General features: G+C 40.3%; 1 protein-coding gene and 1 long non-coding RNA gene across 6 annotated transcripts in view; one reads left to right on the top strand and one right to left on the bottom strand.

The window, feature by feature from the left end:
* Positions 1–6,648, top strand: part of IL20RA (interleukin 20 receptor subunit alpha) — a 22,220-nt gene extending 15,572 nt beyond the window's left edge. For all 4 annotated transcript variants that reach the window (XM_042895161.1, XM_042895163.1, XM_042895164.1 and 1 more), the window contains exons 5-7: positions 720–864; positions 1,397–1,536; positions 3,670–6,648. In XM_042895161.1, the coding sequence (XP_042751095.1) occupies positions 720–864; positions 1,397–1,536; positions 3,670–4,599 (1,215 nt within the window). In that variant the 3' untranslated portion in view covers positions 4,600–6,648. The remainder of the gene's footprint in view (positions 1–719; positions 865–1,396; positions 1,537–3,669) is intronic.
* LOC122194231 lies at positions 595–18,974 on the bottom strand. 2 transcript variants are annotated; one of them, XR_006183073.1, is made up of 4 exons: positions 18,873–18,974; positions 18,280–18,388; positions 1,438–1,818; positions 595–875 (listed from the first exon to the last, which is right to left on the bottom strand). It is a non-coding gene; the product is annotated as an uncharacterized LOC122194231 (long non-coding RNA). The 2 variants fall into 2 exon arrangements; XR_006183072.1 differs by having other exon boundaries at positions 595–1,818.

Genomic DNA, 18,974 nt, shown 5'->3' with positions numbered 1-18,974 from the left:
GTCTTCATTCATCTCTCTCTCCAGATTTAAATTCCATAAGGGAGTAATTTTCACCAAAAACAGTAGATAAGGAGGCAGTTAGTGATTATTCACAAAAATATCCATTCTTCTCCTCCTGTCCTCCAGACACAACACCTATCTAGCAAATGTCTGCATTTCCAGAAAAGAGGAGAAAGGGTCTTACACCAAAACAGTCCCCTTCTGTCAAAGGTATATTAAAATGCTGAGATTAGCATTAGCTTGACAAAGAGCAGTTACTTTGAATTCCAAGACCTACATAAAAACTTATTTTATGGCTCCTAACTTTACCAGAACATCCAAATTTGAAAGATTTTCAGAACCTGTATCACGTGCCTTTCATTTGCCTACACATCAGGAAGGGGCTAGTGTGGTATTTTATCTCTACTGCAACATCAGCATGAGAACGTGGGCTGGTGATGATACGTGATCCTACTTCACATAAACTGTGATGTTGTGCAGTAGTAGTAAAAGGGTGATTGAATGGGAGATAAAATATTCAGAAATTATGTGACATAGTGAAGACGTTGAGTTTTGATTGCATTAGGAAAAAAAAAAGGATACAGCTGGCAGTTATTGGAGCATTATTATTTATTTCGGGAAATGTGTTCTCGTGACAAATTTTATCTGTAACATTTTTACCTTTCTGTATGTGAGGAGTTAAAGAGGAAAGACAGACTTTTTTTGTATGTATCTTCTAGTGGTTGTTCTCCATCAGCAACAGCACCTTGGTTGTGCCCTGGTTAGAACCTGGAACAGCTTACTGTGTCAGTGCGCAGATCCATGTCACTACACCTCTTCTACACAGTGGGTTTTCCAAAGAACACTGCATTTCTACTTTGAAAGGTACGTGTAAGCTGGCAAATTACAGAGTTAGAGAAAATGGTGAATGAGTTTGTAATTTTTGCTGTCTATTCTCTCTCTGTGGATTCACACTATTGAACTTATTTTTGACTTTAAAACATAGTTGGGTCCTGCTGACTGAAAGATAAGACAGTACCTTTGAAAAAAAGGCTCTGCATTGCTTGAGTCTCAATGAATGAGATCTTTTTTTTTCTCCTTGAATGATGCTTGGGAGTGACAGAGCTGGGACAATCTGAGGGGGTAGAAACTAGCAACAGGAGAGCAAGAGGGAGGGATTGTTACTTAATTTTACAGGTTTTTTTTACTTTTTTTTATAGTTTAATTTATTATTTAGACTGAAATAATAAAAGATTGTTCTGTAGCTCTTTTTTTCCCCAGATTTCCTGTAAATTCCTGTTTTATTTAAAATATTTGCATCCCATGTCCCAAAGAGCAGTATGGTAAATGTGAGTGTTACTGTCTGAATACATTATGAAGTTAAGCCGTACAACAAAAACTTTTGCTTTGTTAACAGATAAAACAACAGATGAGACTATAACAGTTGTATTTGGATACATTCTGCCTATCGTGCTAGCTGTCCTTTTCACTTCAGTGGCATGCTGCTGTGTGCACAGGTACATTCATGTCAGCAAACAGAAGCATCCAACAAGCCTGGTATGTATTCTTTGTTGCCGGATGACGCTGCCAGCTTTGGATCTCACAGCAGAGTTGTGTGTTTTCCAGGAGGAAACCAAGGCTAATTGCAAATGAAATCTCTAGTTGCCACTCTGGTCAATTATAAAACAGAGGAATAACTCCAGTTAGCAACTGTGACTAGATATGAGAAGATGACCAAGGGTAACAAAGATTGGAATAGATCTGTTCGCTTGGGAAGGTTCAGTGCCACAGGCAAGGTCTGAGATGAACTGAGGCAGATTCTGTAGGAAGTCAGCACTCCTGAAATGCATTCAGAAAGAAGCACAGAAGAGAGTTAGTGAACAAAAAGTTGAAATCAGAAACTAGAAGAGGAAGTAATTCAGCAGTGCAGAATCGCCTTGATATTTTCTTGGATCATTACTAGGTGCTGCCACATTTTCCCATGTATTTGGGAAGGTTTTAGCACAGAAAGGTTATTTAATCTGAATTTCAGGAGGTCGTTCATATACTGGATTCTGTTTTTTTGCATCCAGTACATTACCAACAAGCAAATTCTGTTATTTTTACTCCCCAGAGACACTTTCTATGTAAGAGTGTTTGCAGATTTCTTAAAACCACTCTTTAAAGTTGGTTAAATTTTGGAAGGAACACATGAAGTTTACGAAACGTTATCTGTTTCCATCCAATAAGCCCAATGAAATTTTCTTACAGCTATCTATCTGTAAACACGTTGCTCAATCACAAAAGTGCAGTTGATGAGCTCTGATGTTAATCCAGTCTGCACGACACGGTGTGGTGGGAGGTATAAGGGAGGTAGTTTCAACACTTTGATCTTTCTAAAGAAATCCAGACCAGCAGAGATGATAGAAGTGTTTTTCAGAGGGACTGACTGCTTCTTGAAAGGGTCAGAAGGAAGTAGCAGAGTAGCTGCTGCTGCAGTGTAGTCAGGCATGTGCCAAAACACCTGCAACTGACAAGGTGCCAGCTTTGTCCTGGGGTACAGGACATGGTAGGGGGAGATAGCAGTTTGCCACAGTTTGGAAAGCTAGAAGGACAAAGGTGCACAGCCAGAGGACTACTTAAAGAGAAATTTCCACTCAAAAGTAGATTAAACTCCAACTCCAGGAGTCTTTTCTCTTATAGCATTGTGTTGTTTTTGTGGGTCTTTGGGAAGTTTTGTTGGGATTTTTTTGCATCCAGTGAACTTTATGTTCAGCTTGAAAGCTTGAGTTTTACTTCTGCACCTCTTAATTCAGCTCATGTAAAGATAATGAATGAATATGGAACTGCTGTTTTAGCGATGGGTTTTGCTTCTCCCAGTCTACAGACCATTCCACACAGCCATCCCTTGTGGTCACAGGGAGGCAGAATAAGCAATTTGGTTTGGTCTGGCACTTCTGACCCGAGGAATCTTTCAGACTACGTAGATTAGTGGTTTTAGTCCTCCATTCAGGTTTGAAATGTTGAAGTGCAGCTTTTCGTGGCTGTTATTCTATTGCATTTTCTTTTAATGTCTGCTATACAGTGCTTCGATCTGCTATCTATGCTAGAAATACTAGTCATTTCAAAAAGATTGTATACTGTTGTTTAACTAGATCATTTATTGCATTCATAAATCCAGCCTGTGAGCAAACGCAGAGTGCAGGTTCTGTACACTGCTGTATTTTCCCTCTCTGAGAGGAAACTTGGTATTATTTAATCCTCTGTAAGTCGCGCCTTAGCATGGTAACCAACTGTGTGGGATGTGGTGACTGCACTTCCTTTTTGCTGGTTAAAGAGAGTGGAATAGATTTCTGTAGTCTGTGACCCACGTGCAGTTCCGATGTTTTCTCAGTCACTTGATTTTGTGCTGGTGGAAACAAAACCAGAATTTTGACAGAATTGTTCTAACCATTATTTTGGCATGGAGAAGATGAGAAAAAGGAAATTAGAGCTGATCATAATATACTTTTACTTCTGACAGAACAACAAAAGCAGAGCATTTTAACAGTCTTACAGGTATACATGATGAACTTCCTTTTTCCCTAAACTGAATTATTCACTCCTAATATGGTCTAAGAAAGCCTCATCTTTTAAAAACAGACAGTAGTGTAAGAGGAAGCAATATGGTATTTTTATTATACTTAAATCAAAATACTTTTTGCTTTCCAGGTATGGCACTATACTGATAAATGCAAGGAAAAGGTTTTTATACCCTGTGAAAAAATAGTGGTCAACCTTATCACAGTTAATGTGGATGAGCACAGACCGTCTCAGGAATCCATTCATCCATCAGAAATGAAAAGCCCCCGTTATTATACTGTTTACAGTGGCACTGAAGGGAGAGATTTGTCTCCAAAAGAAGTGCTGGAAATAAAATACTTGCTGGATATTTCTCATGAAGAGATTTCACAAGAAGAGGACATTTTAGCTGAGGGGGACAAAACTGGAACAAAGAATGACCAGCCTGGAACAAAGAATACTTTGAGACAAAAAAATGGAGGGACTGTAGAGTATAAACTCAGCGTAAGGGCTGAAGACTTCGGTCCTGGCCAAAACCTAGAAGAACTCAGTCTGAAAGAGAAGACTTCTGCACCTGGGGAACTAGGTGAGCCACAGACTGCTTTGGGAAACTTAGTTAATTTTAATACAGGAAAGGCATATTGCCCCCAGCTGGAGGTGAGGGCAGCAGACCCTTCTTTGGGACAGGAATTAGAGGAACTTAAACTGAAGATGGCTGATGCAGTGGATGAATTGCTAGGTAAGACCTGCATCAACTTGGTGGACTCAGATGATGAAAAATCTGGGCAGACATCTTATCATTGGCTGGGAAAAATAGCACATGGTGTCACAGAGAATGAGAGTGAACAGACCATACTGGTAGACTGGGACCCACACACTGGCAGATTGTATATTCCTACTTGGTTCACTGTTGAAAATGAGGTGTGTAAAGGAGTATTTAAGTGTGATGTTCCTAACAAAGAGGGAATTTTGTCCAGACTGTATGAAAAACAGGTATCTGAAGAACCGTCTGAGGACCAAGAAATGTATCTGCTGCAATTTCAGGAACAATGGGGACTGCATGTAGAAATGGAAGACTGAACAAAGATTTTCTAGAATACTGTAAACCACAAAACCCTGTTTACTTTGCCAGAGAGAATGGTGGACTCAGCAGAGAAAACATATCTTAATGTATTGAAAGTTTTTAGAACCGTCACAGTTGAACAACTTATTCATGATATTTATAACAACTTCCAGGCATGATATTGGTGATTTCAAATCCCATTATATACCTCTCTGGTAAAATATAATGGTTGTGAGATTACCTTCTTTTTAAAAAATAAAAATCTCTGTAAAAAGGGTGCATATTGTAATTGCTACTAAAGCAAAATATTTTGGTTTGAAAGCTGTTATTTTTAGCAATAAAAAGCAACAGTATGATATTTTGCTGGGATGTGCCAAGTACCTTGACACAACATAGCCTTTTTTATGTCTCATTCCTGCTAGTTTTAATGGGTGCAGTTGATTTTTTGTGGAAGTAAAGGGCACCTCCAATATATGGTTTCTTTGTTTTATCTACATTCTATTTAGTGAGGACATTCTAATCTTTTTTTTTCATGAAAGACTCAACTGGAATGCACAGTCACTTCCCTACTGCTGCTCAGATACACATCCAACAAAATTTCTTCTAGCAGGTACAGATACAGGTTCAGAAAACGTGGTGGAGAAGGTGGCAAGCACTAGTCATATTTTACTCTGAGGGAAAATGTGGTGTGGGGGAATTTAGTAATACACCTGCAGTCTTACTGGATGGCCTGTGCCTCACCCAGCCTTAGCCACTAGCAGTATAGAAGCTGTTTCATGATGAAATGACTCACGTCCTGCAAGTGACTGTTCCTCCCTAGTGACTCTAATGGCAGGCTAGCATGACTAGCTCAAATGGAGAAGTCTGCTCTAGGCTCACCAGTGCTTTTCCAGGTACATCCCACTTAACACAGCAGACCCAGAAAGCGTCCTGGTGAGCTTTCTTTTCCTATCTGATGTCCAAAACAGGACTTTCAATACAAGTTCACTTTTTATCCACATTCTGTAATATTTACTTAGGATAGTAAAATTACCAGACATTCTAGAAATTACCTACTGAGGCAGGTGACACTTCCTTTCAAAGCCTGTTGGACCCTCTTTTTCTTAACAGACTTTTTTTCTTTAGAACACCAGAGTAAATCACAATAATGATATATTTAGTTTTCAAGGAGAAACAACAAAAGAGAAAACTTTTCTGTTGTGTTTAATACTCGTAACCTCCAATACATGGTGTAATTTTGAAGGAAGAAATTTAGCAATATCTTTTTTTATTCCAGTAATTTATTTGCTGCAGGACTTTGGCTTTTTCTTTGAGTATTCATCCTCCAGAATATGTTAGTTGCAGTCATAGATTTTAAAACAAGAAATGACAGTCAAACATTTCACACTGATGACTACTGATGTAAAAAAAAAAAAAAAAAAAAAAAAAAAAAAACACCTCTCAACTGTCTTTATAATAAGGATATATTTTGCAGCAATGTTACATCTAAATGCTTATATCATGTATTTATCTTCTGAGAGATTCACAGAGGAAGGTCACAGCTCAGGGTGGAGTAAGAAAATAGTTGGAGAGTGTCATCTGAGAAGCTGGGAAAAGGACAGAATTTCTACTGTTACACACCAGCTTCATTAAGCCATCCAAAATAGTCCCACTATTTCCTAAAGATTTCTTAACTAACCTCTGGGATCACAGTCTTCCAGTTGACTTCTGTGATATGGGCACTTGTTTTTTTCCTCCCAATGAATAACTTCCTTTTCTTTTCCTATAGCCCACTGAATTTTATTCACTTATTCCTGTCCTAAGATCAATTAATTGTTCATCTTGTATGTCTTTCATACAGAAGAGTGAAGATGCTCCAACTCCCCTACTAGTTTGTTTCTGCTGCCAACCAACATTCCTTGAAAAGGAAGGCATCTTTATTTTTGGTTTGCATTTTCTCTGGTTTTATTTGCCAGCTGTTGATGTGTGCAACAAACTTTGCCCCAGTAGTTGTGCAAAGACACATACCACGATCATGTCGCTGCTGATTAAATTTGAGAACTTGATAAATAAATCATACAACTTCATTTCGTCCAGTTCTTTGGTCATTTAATCCTCTTCCTGCACATATAATTGTATTTTTTTAACCTTCCACTTATAGTTCAGTTGCGTAGCAATTAATTTCTCTCTTGCACTTGAAAAAAGGCATCACCTTCGTAGCTAACGTTAATTGTGATCATAATATACGGTATTGAGATTCTTGTAATCAAGCTGCATTTTCAGGATAAAATTTCATGATAAATAAGTTTGCAGATGACACAAATTTGAGTGGCAATATCAAGCTGCCTGTCAGGCTAGAGGAAAAGGATGCCATGCAGAGGAACCTGGATGGTATTGAGAGGTAGGCCCATGCCAATCTAATGAAGTTCAACAAGGCCAAGTCAAGGTTCTGCATCTGGGACGGGACGATCCCAAGAGCCAAGTACAGACTGGACAGAGAATTGCTCAAGAGCAGCCCTGATCTGGGGGTGTTGACTGATGAAAGACTCAACATGAGCCAACAATGCATGCTTTCAGCCCAGAAGGCCAACCATATCCTGGGCTGCATCAAAAGAAGTGTGACCAGCAAGTCAAGGGAAGTGATTCTGCCTTTCTACTCTGCTCTCATCAGACCCTACCTGGAGTGTTGTATCCAGTTCTGGGGCCCTCAACACAAGAAGGTCATCGAGCTGTTGGAATGGGTCCACAGGAGAGCCATAAAGAAGAAGAGAGGACTTGACCACCTTCCCCATGGGGAGGGGCTGAGAGAGTTGTGGCTCTTCAACCTGGGGAAGAGAGCACTGCAGGAGGACCTTATAGCGGCTTTCCAGTACCTGAAGGAGCCCTACGGGAAAGCTGGGAAAGGACTTTTTTTTGAATGCCAGGACAAGGGGAAATGGCTTTAAACTGGAAGAGGATAGGTTTAGATCATATATTAGAAAGAAAAGGGGAGGGTGGTGAGACACTGGAACAGGTTGCCTGGAGAGGTTGTGGATGTCCCTTCCTTGAAGGCTTTCAAGGCCAGGCTGGATGGGGCTTTATCAAGCTGGTCTAGAGGGAGGTGTTCCTTCATATAGCAGAGGGATTGGAACTAGATGTTGTTAAAGGTCACTTCCAACCCATTCTATGATTCAGTGGTGAATTTATGTTTCAAAATAGTAGCTAATTTCTGGACAAATATATTTGCAATGCATTTTTTGCTTCCTTTTAATCTTAATTTGTTTTGTTTTGTTTTTTATGCAAGCAGTTCTTGTTTGTTTTCATAAGATATACTTCCAAAGTTTTCTCAGGATAATCACAACTGGAAAAAAAAAAAAAGAAGGGGAAAAGTGCTAATAACTTTCTTTTATATGCAAATAATTTATCTAGTTACTTAGCCAAGTTCTCGAATTGATTAGAAAGGAAAACATGCATTAATTTCAAGCAATACTATAGCAGTAGACTGTTGAGAGCATTTTTATTACCCTCAAGGACATTCATGTTTTGCCTTAAAACTTTCTAATTATATGCAGCTGGTCAGGTATGGTAGCTTCAGCAAGTCAAACAGTCAGCAAGTAACAAAATACTTCCACATCAAACTGTTACTCTACCTACAGATTTCAGACCACAGGGTTGATTTCAAACAACTATTAATCACATAGAAGATCCGAGCAGTAAGAGAACTGATGCTTTCTCAGTCTTTAATACTTCATTAAACTTTGGTTAGCCACATTTAATGGACTCAATGCAGCCAAAAGCAAGGTTATATATATAGACTATACTAAAACACAAGCCTACCTATAGCCTTGAAGTCTATGATTTTGGAAACAATGTGGGAGGTTATTAGAACTAAATAATAGTGCATTGAGTACAAAAGAACATACACTTAAGCACAACAGCAACAAAAACAGCACTTTACCTCTGTTTGTACAGTTGATGTGGCCACTACTAGAAAAATAGCATCCAGTGTACAAACTAAGCAAAGTCATGAAGATAGAAGGTAAATGCTGCAATGGAGGTCTAGCAGTGCTCTTTTGAACTTGAAAAACAGGAAGTCTAGCTATCAAAAATGAGTTCTAATGGTGATGAAACTGATAGCTAGGTGTGGGCACACACCATTTTGGAAAAGGAACTGTAATTGTAAATGTGGCTTGCTGCCTACAATTCAGAGGGAGTGACAGGGTTCTCGAAGGAGTGACTGAAACAGGCATGTGAGCACAGGATACACCTGTGGTCTGACTTACAGCAGCTCTGGAAAAATTACTGCACAAAGAGAACATGCTGATGGAAAAATACGAACATGGCTTGCAAAAATACAGCTTGAGCTGTGCACATAGTACAACACTGACTGCAGACTGAGAACCCGTACAGTGTGGGAAGTTAGCCAGATGAGGAAAACATGATAACTGCCTAATACAAGATGCAGGATAACATGGAGAGAAGTGATCTAATTCTTATAAGGGTAGCCAAATTTCACATCTGTTGTATGCAAGCAATCTGGACTTCACAGAGCACTCCAATCACCTAACAGAGAACTGCTGCATTCTTGCTCTGCTGGATGGATAAAGGAGCATGTGTGGCTGGACAAAGCTGAGATGAGCACGTTCTCTGTGAAAGTGAGATCAGAAAGAGTTCTGATAGGGGCAGTGGACAAGAAGTTACACTTTGGAGAAGTCAGCAGTGCATTAGCATCAGTGATGATCCAGTTATTTGCAGCACACAAACAGTGCGTTGATTAGGAATTAGCTAATTAGATCTGGAATAAGCTGCTTGCACTGCTAAACAGATAGCACAGCTCTTCCTATGGAATCCAGCAAGGGCTGTAAAAAACATTCTCAGGGCCTAGGAAATTCACAATACAAAAACATATTTGTCCCAAACAAAGAAATTCTTCAAGTTACATTATTAATTGATAGTACTCAACTTCCACTGATTTCAAATTAAAATGTAAGTGAAGCTTATTTTTAAGCGCTTCACTGAAGAAAGATGACTTTCTGAATTTGATACTGACAAATTCTATCAATTTTTATCAAAAGAGAGTTAACTCAGAGTTCTCTATGGCCTGACCTGCAGCTACAGGCTTAAGCAGACCAAGTGATAGAAAAGTGAAGCAAAAGAAATTTAAATAGAACTGTGCCACAGCTTGAATACAAATCATACAAGATACATACAAGAACAACTGTTTACTAAGTGCTGTGGAAACTCTCAAGTGACTGTATAGAACTTTCAAACAAGCCTGTCTTTCTTCAACAATAATACTAAAAGTTAGATGATACTTCGTGACCTAGAATATGCTAGATGGTAGAACAATGCACATGTTCTATGAAGTCTGAAAACTAATCTTTTTTTTCCTTTCAAATAAGAAACGTGGTTCATCCATACAGTGGAATATTAACCGTTTTTCCAAGCGTCATATTTTTGAATTAGCTGCAGGTTTTTGTTTGATGTGATTCATTTTTACAAAGTCTAAGATTTAAAACCATTTCACTATCTCCCATTGGCCGTGTGAAATACCAATGTTCTCCTTAAGGGGAAGACAAGGCAATAAGCTAAGATTTTGCTGTTTTGGTTTTGCATATAGGTTTCAAGCTTCATCAGCCCAGGATCAAATAGCAGTAAGCGTAGGAAGTCATTTTCATGTTTAGTGTTATCTACAAACCATAAATAATTTGCGTAATTTGTATATGTAGTATACAATGATAATAGTGAACTGTTCTTAATTTCTCACTCTCTTTTCCTTTTTCTGGTTCAAAGAAAAGGGAAGAAAAAGTACAGACTTCTGTTTTTGAAAACCTCTAGAATCAGTTTAGCTGATACAGATTTTCCTAGTCTAAGCTAGGTTTTAAGAAAAGGACTTACTCCTTAGCACCATATAGCTGTGAGAACCTCAGGTAGGGAATAGGGATCAAAAGCTTCGCAAGATTCCCCCAACTCTTCCTCAGCTCCACCTTTTGTATCCATTCTGCTGGAGGAGCAGTATCCTACATAACAGTAATGTTTTTCCATCACACTTTTCTTGCAGTGAATGCTGGGTGCTTGCCACTGCTTGTGACATTATTGTAAGCTCTGTGCAGGCTGAGAAACCAGCAGAAAGTGAACAGTTCTAATTCCACAGCACATACCATCTTGCCTGCTAGGTCTCACTCCAAGGTCCAAGGCCTCACTCATTGCCTTGTCAAAGTTACAATTATTTATCCAAGCAGAGAGCTAGCACTGCTCCTGACAGAAGCTCTCTACTAGTATCTGGAATTGCCACAGCAATGCCCATCGTGCCAGGAACTGTCCTTATTTCACAGCAACTCACACAGGCACTGGTGAGCCCAGCCTGTGCCATAAACATGCATCATCAGCTCTGCCTCCCAAAAACTGGCTTCCAGAAATATCTTCCAGCTGTCCAAAGTCAGCTGGCATGCTGACATAGCATGCCCCATGCTGATAGCCTGCAGTGCTGCTCTCTTCCAAGTATAAGTAGAACAGTGCAGTAGGGAGGCTGAGAAAAGCAGACACTTAACATGCTAGGGAGCAGAATCCTGTTTTAGGTCTGTGAATGTTTCCAGACAGTACTACAGTACACTGTAAGCTGCTTCAGTTTAAACAGAGGCAAACCCCATTAGGCTGTGTGGCTATCAGCAGAACTGCTTCTGCATCTTCCCTTTGTTCTTGGCCACAGATGAGGCATGGGATGAGGGAAGTGGTACTTCTCTGTAAACCCCTTGTTTGGGCAAGATGGGCCCCCTCCACCTGTGCTCCAGTGTCTCAGTCCTGCCCCTCACTGCCTGTGCCTGCTTCCAGACTTCTGCTCTTTCTTAGCATCCTCAGCCCAGAGCTCTCCCTGCATAAGTGCTGATCTACAGCTCTGAAGAGAGAGTTTTTTCACCAATATTCTGTTGGAAAATGTTATCTGGTTTTTTTTTTAATGCACTTTTTTAATGCATTTTGATGTTGGTTTAATTATTCTCAAACACTTTATATCTATTTGTACATTTATTTCTTACCTCACATCTGTAAGAAGAAAATGAAAAAAAAAAAAAATTCCTTGGACAACCCCTTGCTTCCTGTAATGTAAGCAACTGTAGCTCTACTAAAGATCACAAGGATTCAGATTTTGCAACATTATTTACTGTTACCCCATTGGACTTAAACCCATGGTGTGCTCTATCTGTCTCTGCTCATCTGACTTAAAAACAGCCCAAAATATTTGTCCGTCTAAACTGAGTATGTTTACATTTTCCTGTATGATCCTGGACACATTTTACAATTTAAGCAGTTACCAAAGAAAACAATTCTGTTTTTATCATAGAATCATAGAATGGCCTGGGTTGAAAAGGACCCCAAAGATCATGTAGTTTCAACCCCCGCTGTGTGCAGGGTTGCCAACCATCAGACCAGGCTGCCCAGAGCCACATCCAACCTGGCCTTGAATGCCTCCAGGGATGGGGCATCCACAGCCTCCTTGGGCAACCTGTTCCAGTGCGTCACCACCCTGATGATTAGGATGAAAAACTTCCTCCTAATATCTAATCTAACCTCCCCAGTCTTGGTTTAAAACCATTCCCCCTTGTCCTATCACTATCCGCCCCCATAAACAGCTGTTCCCCCACCTGTGTATATTCAAGTACTCCCTTCAAGTACTGAAAGACCGCAATGGAGCCTTCTCTAAGCTAAACAAGCCCACCCAGTTCCCTCAACCTCTCTTCACAGGAGAGATGTCCAACCTATTTATGATTAAATAGGTTTCAAAAACAAAGCATAACAACTGTTGGGGTGAACTTTTCCCTTGTACGAACATTTACTATTTACCTGGCTTCATAAACAAACAGCACAAATGTCAGTAAATAGATCTTCCATGGTCAATCCTACTTTTTAGCTGTGGGAAAACACAGATCACAATCTGTTCTACTGCTCTTTTCTTTCTAAGCCCTTTGTGCAAGGACTCACTTTTTAAGCAGTAGCCAAAAAGCAACCAGCCAGCTAGGAATACCCAGCAGTTGTTCAGGGGTAACACGCCAAATTAATTTTTAGCAGTGCTGTTGGTGTGTGTGGCAAAACAGCAAAGGAAAATAGTAAAAGCTGTTTAAGGGAAGCTTTCTGCTCTATAGAATCAGGCAATTAATTATGACTGCGATGAGTAGAGAGGCCTTGCATCTTCCCCAGGTTAACAGCAGGAGCCTTCTACCCTCTTCTTGGAACTGGTTGCCACCCAAAAATCAAGGTGCCTGCCTCCCAGCACTGACCTACTGGGGTTCTAAATGTGCAGAAATAAAAGCTTTTGACAAGGGGCTACAAATAAATTACAGGGACAAGTTTAGCCTCTACCTTTAGTTGTCACTTGAAGTGTTACTAAGGATTACAAGCAGAGATACTTCTAGAGGAAAACAGGAGTAGCGACAGTAAATTTGACTCTTGCTCCTTTCTCTTGCTCTCTAAGGACCTCATTGTAGCTGCTGACAAATGGCCTGCAGCAATGTCACCTGCTCTGTAGAGCCTCTGCACACAGACACCAGCAAGGAGCTCTGTATGCTCCTCTTCTGTTACAGAAGCAGAGATTATCATTAAGCCAGCTCATGGCTTTTCAAAATGAATTTTAAAAAATATTATTTTTAAAAATCACATCTTTGAACACAACCCTTACACTCCAAACTGCCTATTGTACTAATGGATTGATGGCTAATCCACCATACATTTGGGGTGCCTTATACCAATATGTGAACGTTAATTCCATTTGTGTCCCTCCTGTATTTATAACATCCTTAACTTCTCATTGCCAGCATAAATATTTCACCATGACCTTTTGGGATAGCTTTAATTCTACCAAAAAAACACAGGTGTCAGAACCATATACGCTCCCAGCCCTGCCAAAACATTCCCAGAGCTCTATGAACACATTTCAGTCTGACGTGGAGGTGCTGCAAGACTGTTGTTAGCTTTTACTCATACAGTAAACATTTCATTTGTGTCACAAAAAGCTCTTACTTCCACGACATCGACCAGTAAGTTTCTTACATGCAGAGGCCTCACATAGGATCAGTTCAACCCTACTTACACCAATATTTTTAACAGAAACCTTTCTACCATCAACACAAGTTCAACCTAAGCCCACTTCTGAAGAGAAGCAGAAACCCTTTGTTTTACAAAGCACACAATATGCTCTTGAACAAAAAAAGCACTCCTGGTTTTCAGGGCTTTATCTATACTGTTGATAAAAAGAAGCTAAGGAGCAATACCTGACCCAAGATTCAGACAGAGCAGCCAACCCACAATCTCTCTAGAGCAGAATGACTGTGCAGTGTTATACTGCATTTGGCCTTAGGCCTTCTGAATACTGTATGATCTATTTTTCGTCATTCTCAAGTACACCCTTATAACAGCAGATGTTTTACCCTATTACTGCTGCCATGCAATGTTTTCTCATGTCTGTTGAGGATTTTCTTTTTCTAGCGAACCTCAATGGAAATCTCTTCAAAAATCTTGGCACTTCAGTGCTGCTGTCAGACCCACCATGCAGTAATTGCTGAATGACCAGGTTCCTTCTCAATACCATGTTAAAAAGGAGAGAAATCTATGGCTTCTGCCAGGGTTGTAACGATGGAGCCTGAAGAACAGTGTGGTCAGGGCCTGAGATCCTCAGTGACTGCACTGAACACTGGACACAGAAATGAGCTCAGTCCTGAGCTTGATGGAAAATGCAACTAAACATAAAAAAGGGAACACCAAATAATTTCTTGTGGGCACTCAGCAATGCAGAATCTCCTACCATTTAGTATCTTCCTCATACCTATGGCTGTTTTTAAGCAAAACCATCTCAATTACCATTTACATTTTAAGCATTGATGATGTCACATTACTACTGTCTGCCTTAAAAAAACAGCAGCCTAAGTAAGTGTCCAGAACAGATGAGGCATGCATGTTCAAGGATCCTGACTGATCCAAAGCCAAATATTCCAGTAAATGGCTATAATGAAAATCCATTAAGAGGATGAATCAGTTGCAGCTTGTTTTCCCTTGCTTTTTACTGTTGTGTTTTTCATCATTAAGAAAACAGCTCTGTTCCTCATAACTTTGTTAGCATTTATCAGAAAGCTATCTGTTATAGCAGATTAAGAGTTCCTGGGAAAAAAAAAAACAAACACACATACGACCAAAACAAGCAACTAGATTTGTAAATTTCCTTATCTAACTCCTGGTCACCATAGCACACAGCAGATGGCCAGATTTGTTCCAGTCTTATTTGATTACTACTCATGTTTGTCTTTTCTGCAAAAGAGCACAAGATGCTATGCTGAGTTAGCTGGGAAGGACCTTCTAAAAGTTAACTGATCTTTCTACTCAGTTACACAGTGCCCTATCCATTGCTGTAAGTAATAAAGAAATCAGGTCTTGTACTGAGTTGAAAGTCAGTTCAACTAAGTACCTGAACTAGGCAGTCTGAATGTTATCCATTAAAAATGGAAATCTCATAGCAGCAAGCATGGTAAAAATATCAACAAGGAAAGTAACTCGAGTCAGGGATGGAAAGTTGTTTGCAGTTAACTACCAAGACAGGAATTTCCCATTTAATCCACATGCTTGCAAAAAATTTTATTAGAATGTCAGGCAAAACAATTTATTTCTTCCTGTTTTCTATTTGTTTCTATTACTGTGAGCTTATTGTTTATACAACTTCACAAATCTCTCCCTGATTTTCTGCCTAATGGAATACATGCAGAGCCCCAGTTTGATGCCTCAGGTAGCTTTTGCCAATGTCAGAGCAGGAGTAGGCCTAAAGGAAACACAGAAGTGTTTCAGCTGCCAAGACGCATTGCAGCTAATTATAACAATCACCAGGAGCTTCAGGGGAAATCCTTTGATTCATCCTCTAAACCACAAAAGCTGCTTGGCAGAGATGTGTCACACTACTGAGCGGGAAAGCCAAGGCAGCACCTCAGATTCTGCTGGCCAGCAAACGCTCCGAGACAAGGAGGCACTCCCACCTTTCCACTTATTAAAGCAATAAGGAATTCTCGAGTTTTCCCATACAACAGCTGCTAAGCAGTGCTAGCCTACACAGGAAGGGTACCCACTGACTGAAAACATCTTCACAAGCAGACCACAAAGTGCTTTCAGATTATCTGTATCCACTGTAGTTTTTTGATTATTTAAAGCTGTTGCAAGCAATGCAGGAAAACACAGACAACAAGTCACCCACCAATTACAGCTTCAAGGAAAGCAAATGACTGAGAATCTATTCAAAGTCATACCAAACTCCCCATTCACTCCCATTTTTTTCCTCAACTACTTCATTTCTGAATTATATGCTCAGGTCATAAGAGCATCAGAGCACAGGTCATACATACCTAGTTTTTTCTGCACTTTTTCAGTAACAGAAAAAGCACAAAATTAGTCAGCTTAGATTATCCAGTAGTGGCAGACTCAATATGAATTTTTCTGCTATGTAATGAATGCCAAGCCAGAAACAAGCAGCAGGTGAAATCCACATGCTACTTCCATACCTAGGAATGTAAATCAAGTGGAGTCACTCACTATGATTTATAAACATATAGTAAACCTAAACTTGGCAGGCTGCCTGGAAGGAGCACAAGTGTGATACGTAACTGAGGTTAGTACACAAGTCTGAAGCGTTCTTGACTCTGCAAGTAAATGTAAGTTAGCACATACACTGTTCAGGCTCACATTCATCAGTTCATTTAAATTCACTTTCAAATTAAACCCCTGCAGCACTTTATGTAGGCCATCTCATGATTTTGCATTTGATCTCAAGGGCTGCTTATTCTCTCATCTGATTCCCATTAATCAAAATGACAGTCTCTAGCTAAATAATTTTACATGGGTCATCTAGCTGGTCAGTTTTATCTGTGAGGTGTTCAGCATTGCCATGAATTTTCCTCTACAGGCAGAACTTAACCAACACAACTGAGGCAAACTTCAGGCAAGTTCATCCAGTTGTTCATCAAAACATGGAGCAGCAGAAACCTGAGACTGAATGTACACTTTTGCATTAAGGGAGCAGAAGCAACATTTGGCAGGTTGAAGTGAAGGCAAATGTAAGAGCATCTGCCAATCAGATGCATTATTGAGCCCAGGGTCTCAGCTCACACTCTCACTTGCAGAATAAAGGCAGTCATTAAGAACTTGAGATACTGGGAGAGCTGAAGGTAACGAAAAGATTTCTCATCTGCCCTTTCTCAGAATTTCACTAGCAAAAAGCAAAGCAGCCAAAACACATTGTGCAATTTCCCTAAATACATTTTTGTTTCTATGTGTTTATTCCTTTGTTTTTTTTTCCCCTTCTTTGTGTAACCCAAGTGGAGTTTTTGTGTTTGTGAGACCTTGACGTGGGTTGATCCTGGTGTGCAGCCAAAGCCTTCCCAGCCAAATGAGGGACTGAGTTGGAAGGGCCAAAGAGAGAAATTGTGGGTTGAGACAATTTTACCTTTAATAGTTAAAGCAGCAGTTGCACACACAAGAAAAAAGAAAAAAAAAAAAAAAAGTGAGCAATTCACTCACTAATTACCATATTCAGGCAGATATATTTATCTATTTCCAGAAAAGCAAAGCTACATCACGCGTAACAGTTGCTTGGGATGACAAACAGCAGCCACAAAAATCTGTTCCTCTTTCTCCTATTTTCCCCAGCTTTTAATACTGAGTACAGCACGGGGAATATCCTTCCTGTCAGTTGGGGCAGCCATCCTCGCTGTAGCCTGGCCCAGTGTCCTGTGTACCCCCGAGCACACTAACTAGCATGAGAAACAGAGCCAGTAGCACTGCCCACCAGTAGCTGAAATATCCCTCCGTTATGAATACTGTTTTGGTCACAGGTCTAAAATGTAGCACCGCACAAGATACTTAGAAGAAAATGAATTCCACTGCAGCCAAAACCAGCACAGGTCTGCCAGAGATTTTTCAGAGATAAACACTATACAACACAGCTCTAAACAAAGTTGCAGACCCAGGACGGACAAATCACATGCCCTGCTTGCAACCTTTTTGCAAGATTAGTTAGCCCAGCCTCTTGTCACAACGCTTTTAATGGTCCTAGTCACCAAATCATTTTGTTGTAGGCACTAGTATCCCTGAAAAATATTTTGCTTTGTAGGTATAAATTTAGAGCTAGTGGAACTACTTCTATACTTGTAAAATAGGTAACAAAAAAGTACATTCTGTGACTGAAAAAAGGGCCATGCATATAAGTTTCTATACTTTGCTCTGGTAGTCAGTCTAATAAAGATGCAATCTCAACCTCAAAATTCACTCATGGCATAAAGGCAAATCATATCATCCAGGACATCTCAAAGAGGCATTTTTATAAGTAAGTCTGCTAAGCTTGGCACACCATGTGGAAAGATGCAAATCAAGGATTCTGGAGCATTTCAGGGCTAAGTTACTGCCATTTAACAGTTCTATAGGAAAGATGCAGAAATGCACACATCTAATACACCTCTCTAATATTCATAGACCTGGCACATTTGGAAACCCTTCTTTATCTTTTCTATAGCCTATAGATGAGAAGCTGCCTTATCAATACCTTGCCCTCCACACGGAAAGGAAGCTTTAAACCAGTACAGCTAGCAACTGGGCTTTCCAGGTGAAATTATTTACCACAAGCAAATAAACTGTCCTTAGGGGCCACACCCAAATGAATGGACATGAATCTGCAAGCAAGTTTTTAGGTGGGGCAAGAGATTTTTCCATTTCAGTACCTTGTTTGTGCCAGTTATTTTGGTGTGGGTTAGCATACCATCAGGCTCTTGGAAGTTGTTTTCCCTTCTGCACCTCAGTTGTGGCTCTCAGAAATCTGCTAGGTAGCTCCTGCAGGTGGATGAGAAATGATCAGGAGTTGCCTTTGCATATATATATATATACATTTAATAAGACTACGGCGTTTTCAATCTATTTTCTGCTTGCTTTAAGTACATGGTATACGCATGTAAAATGTTATCCTCAATCAAATGTTGAGAAGGAACCCTTACCAGGGCCCCTGTACCCCTGAAGGCCAGTACGTGGGTATTCAGCGCAGCACTACCCTCAGACACGGCAGCATGCAGCCACAGCCCCTGCTCCGGGCACCCACACACGCACGCACGGGCCCTGCCCGCGGCAGGCACTGTATCTTCTTCAAGCCCTGTGTGCCTGGTTCTAGCCATGATTGCTCTTATCTGGCTCTCGCCTGAGGGGTTCACTGCAGATAAGACTGCAGTTCAGGTCCAGCACCGGTTATTTCTCCATTTCTATTAATTAAAACATGCGAGGCAGGGAGGAGGAGGTAATAGATACAAAAAAAAAAAAAACCTACCCAGCGCCGGCAATCTCTCTGACCCGCGGCTCCGAGACGGGCGGTCCCCAGGCAGCCCCAGAGCGCACCTCCAGGCCTCGAGCGACGGTACGAGGAGGGGCT

This window comes from Lagopus leucura, unplaced genomic scaffold (genome assembly GCF_019238085.1).
Source record: "Lagopus leucura isolate 7727_CA_CO unplaced genomic scaffold, USGS_WTPT01 Super-Scaffold_73, whole genome shotgun sequence".
NCBI classification, from domain to species: Eukaryota; Metazoa; Chordata; class Aves; order Galliformes; family Phasianidae; genus Lagopus; species Lagopus leucura.
This window is presented reverse-complemented; position numbering and strand designations above follow the sequence as displayed.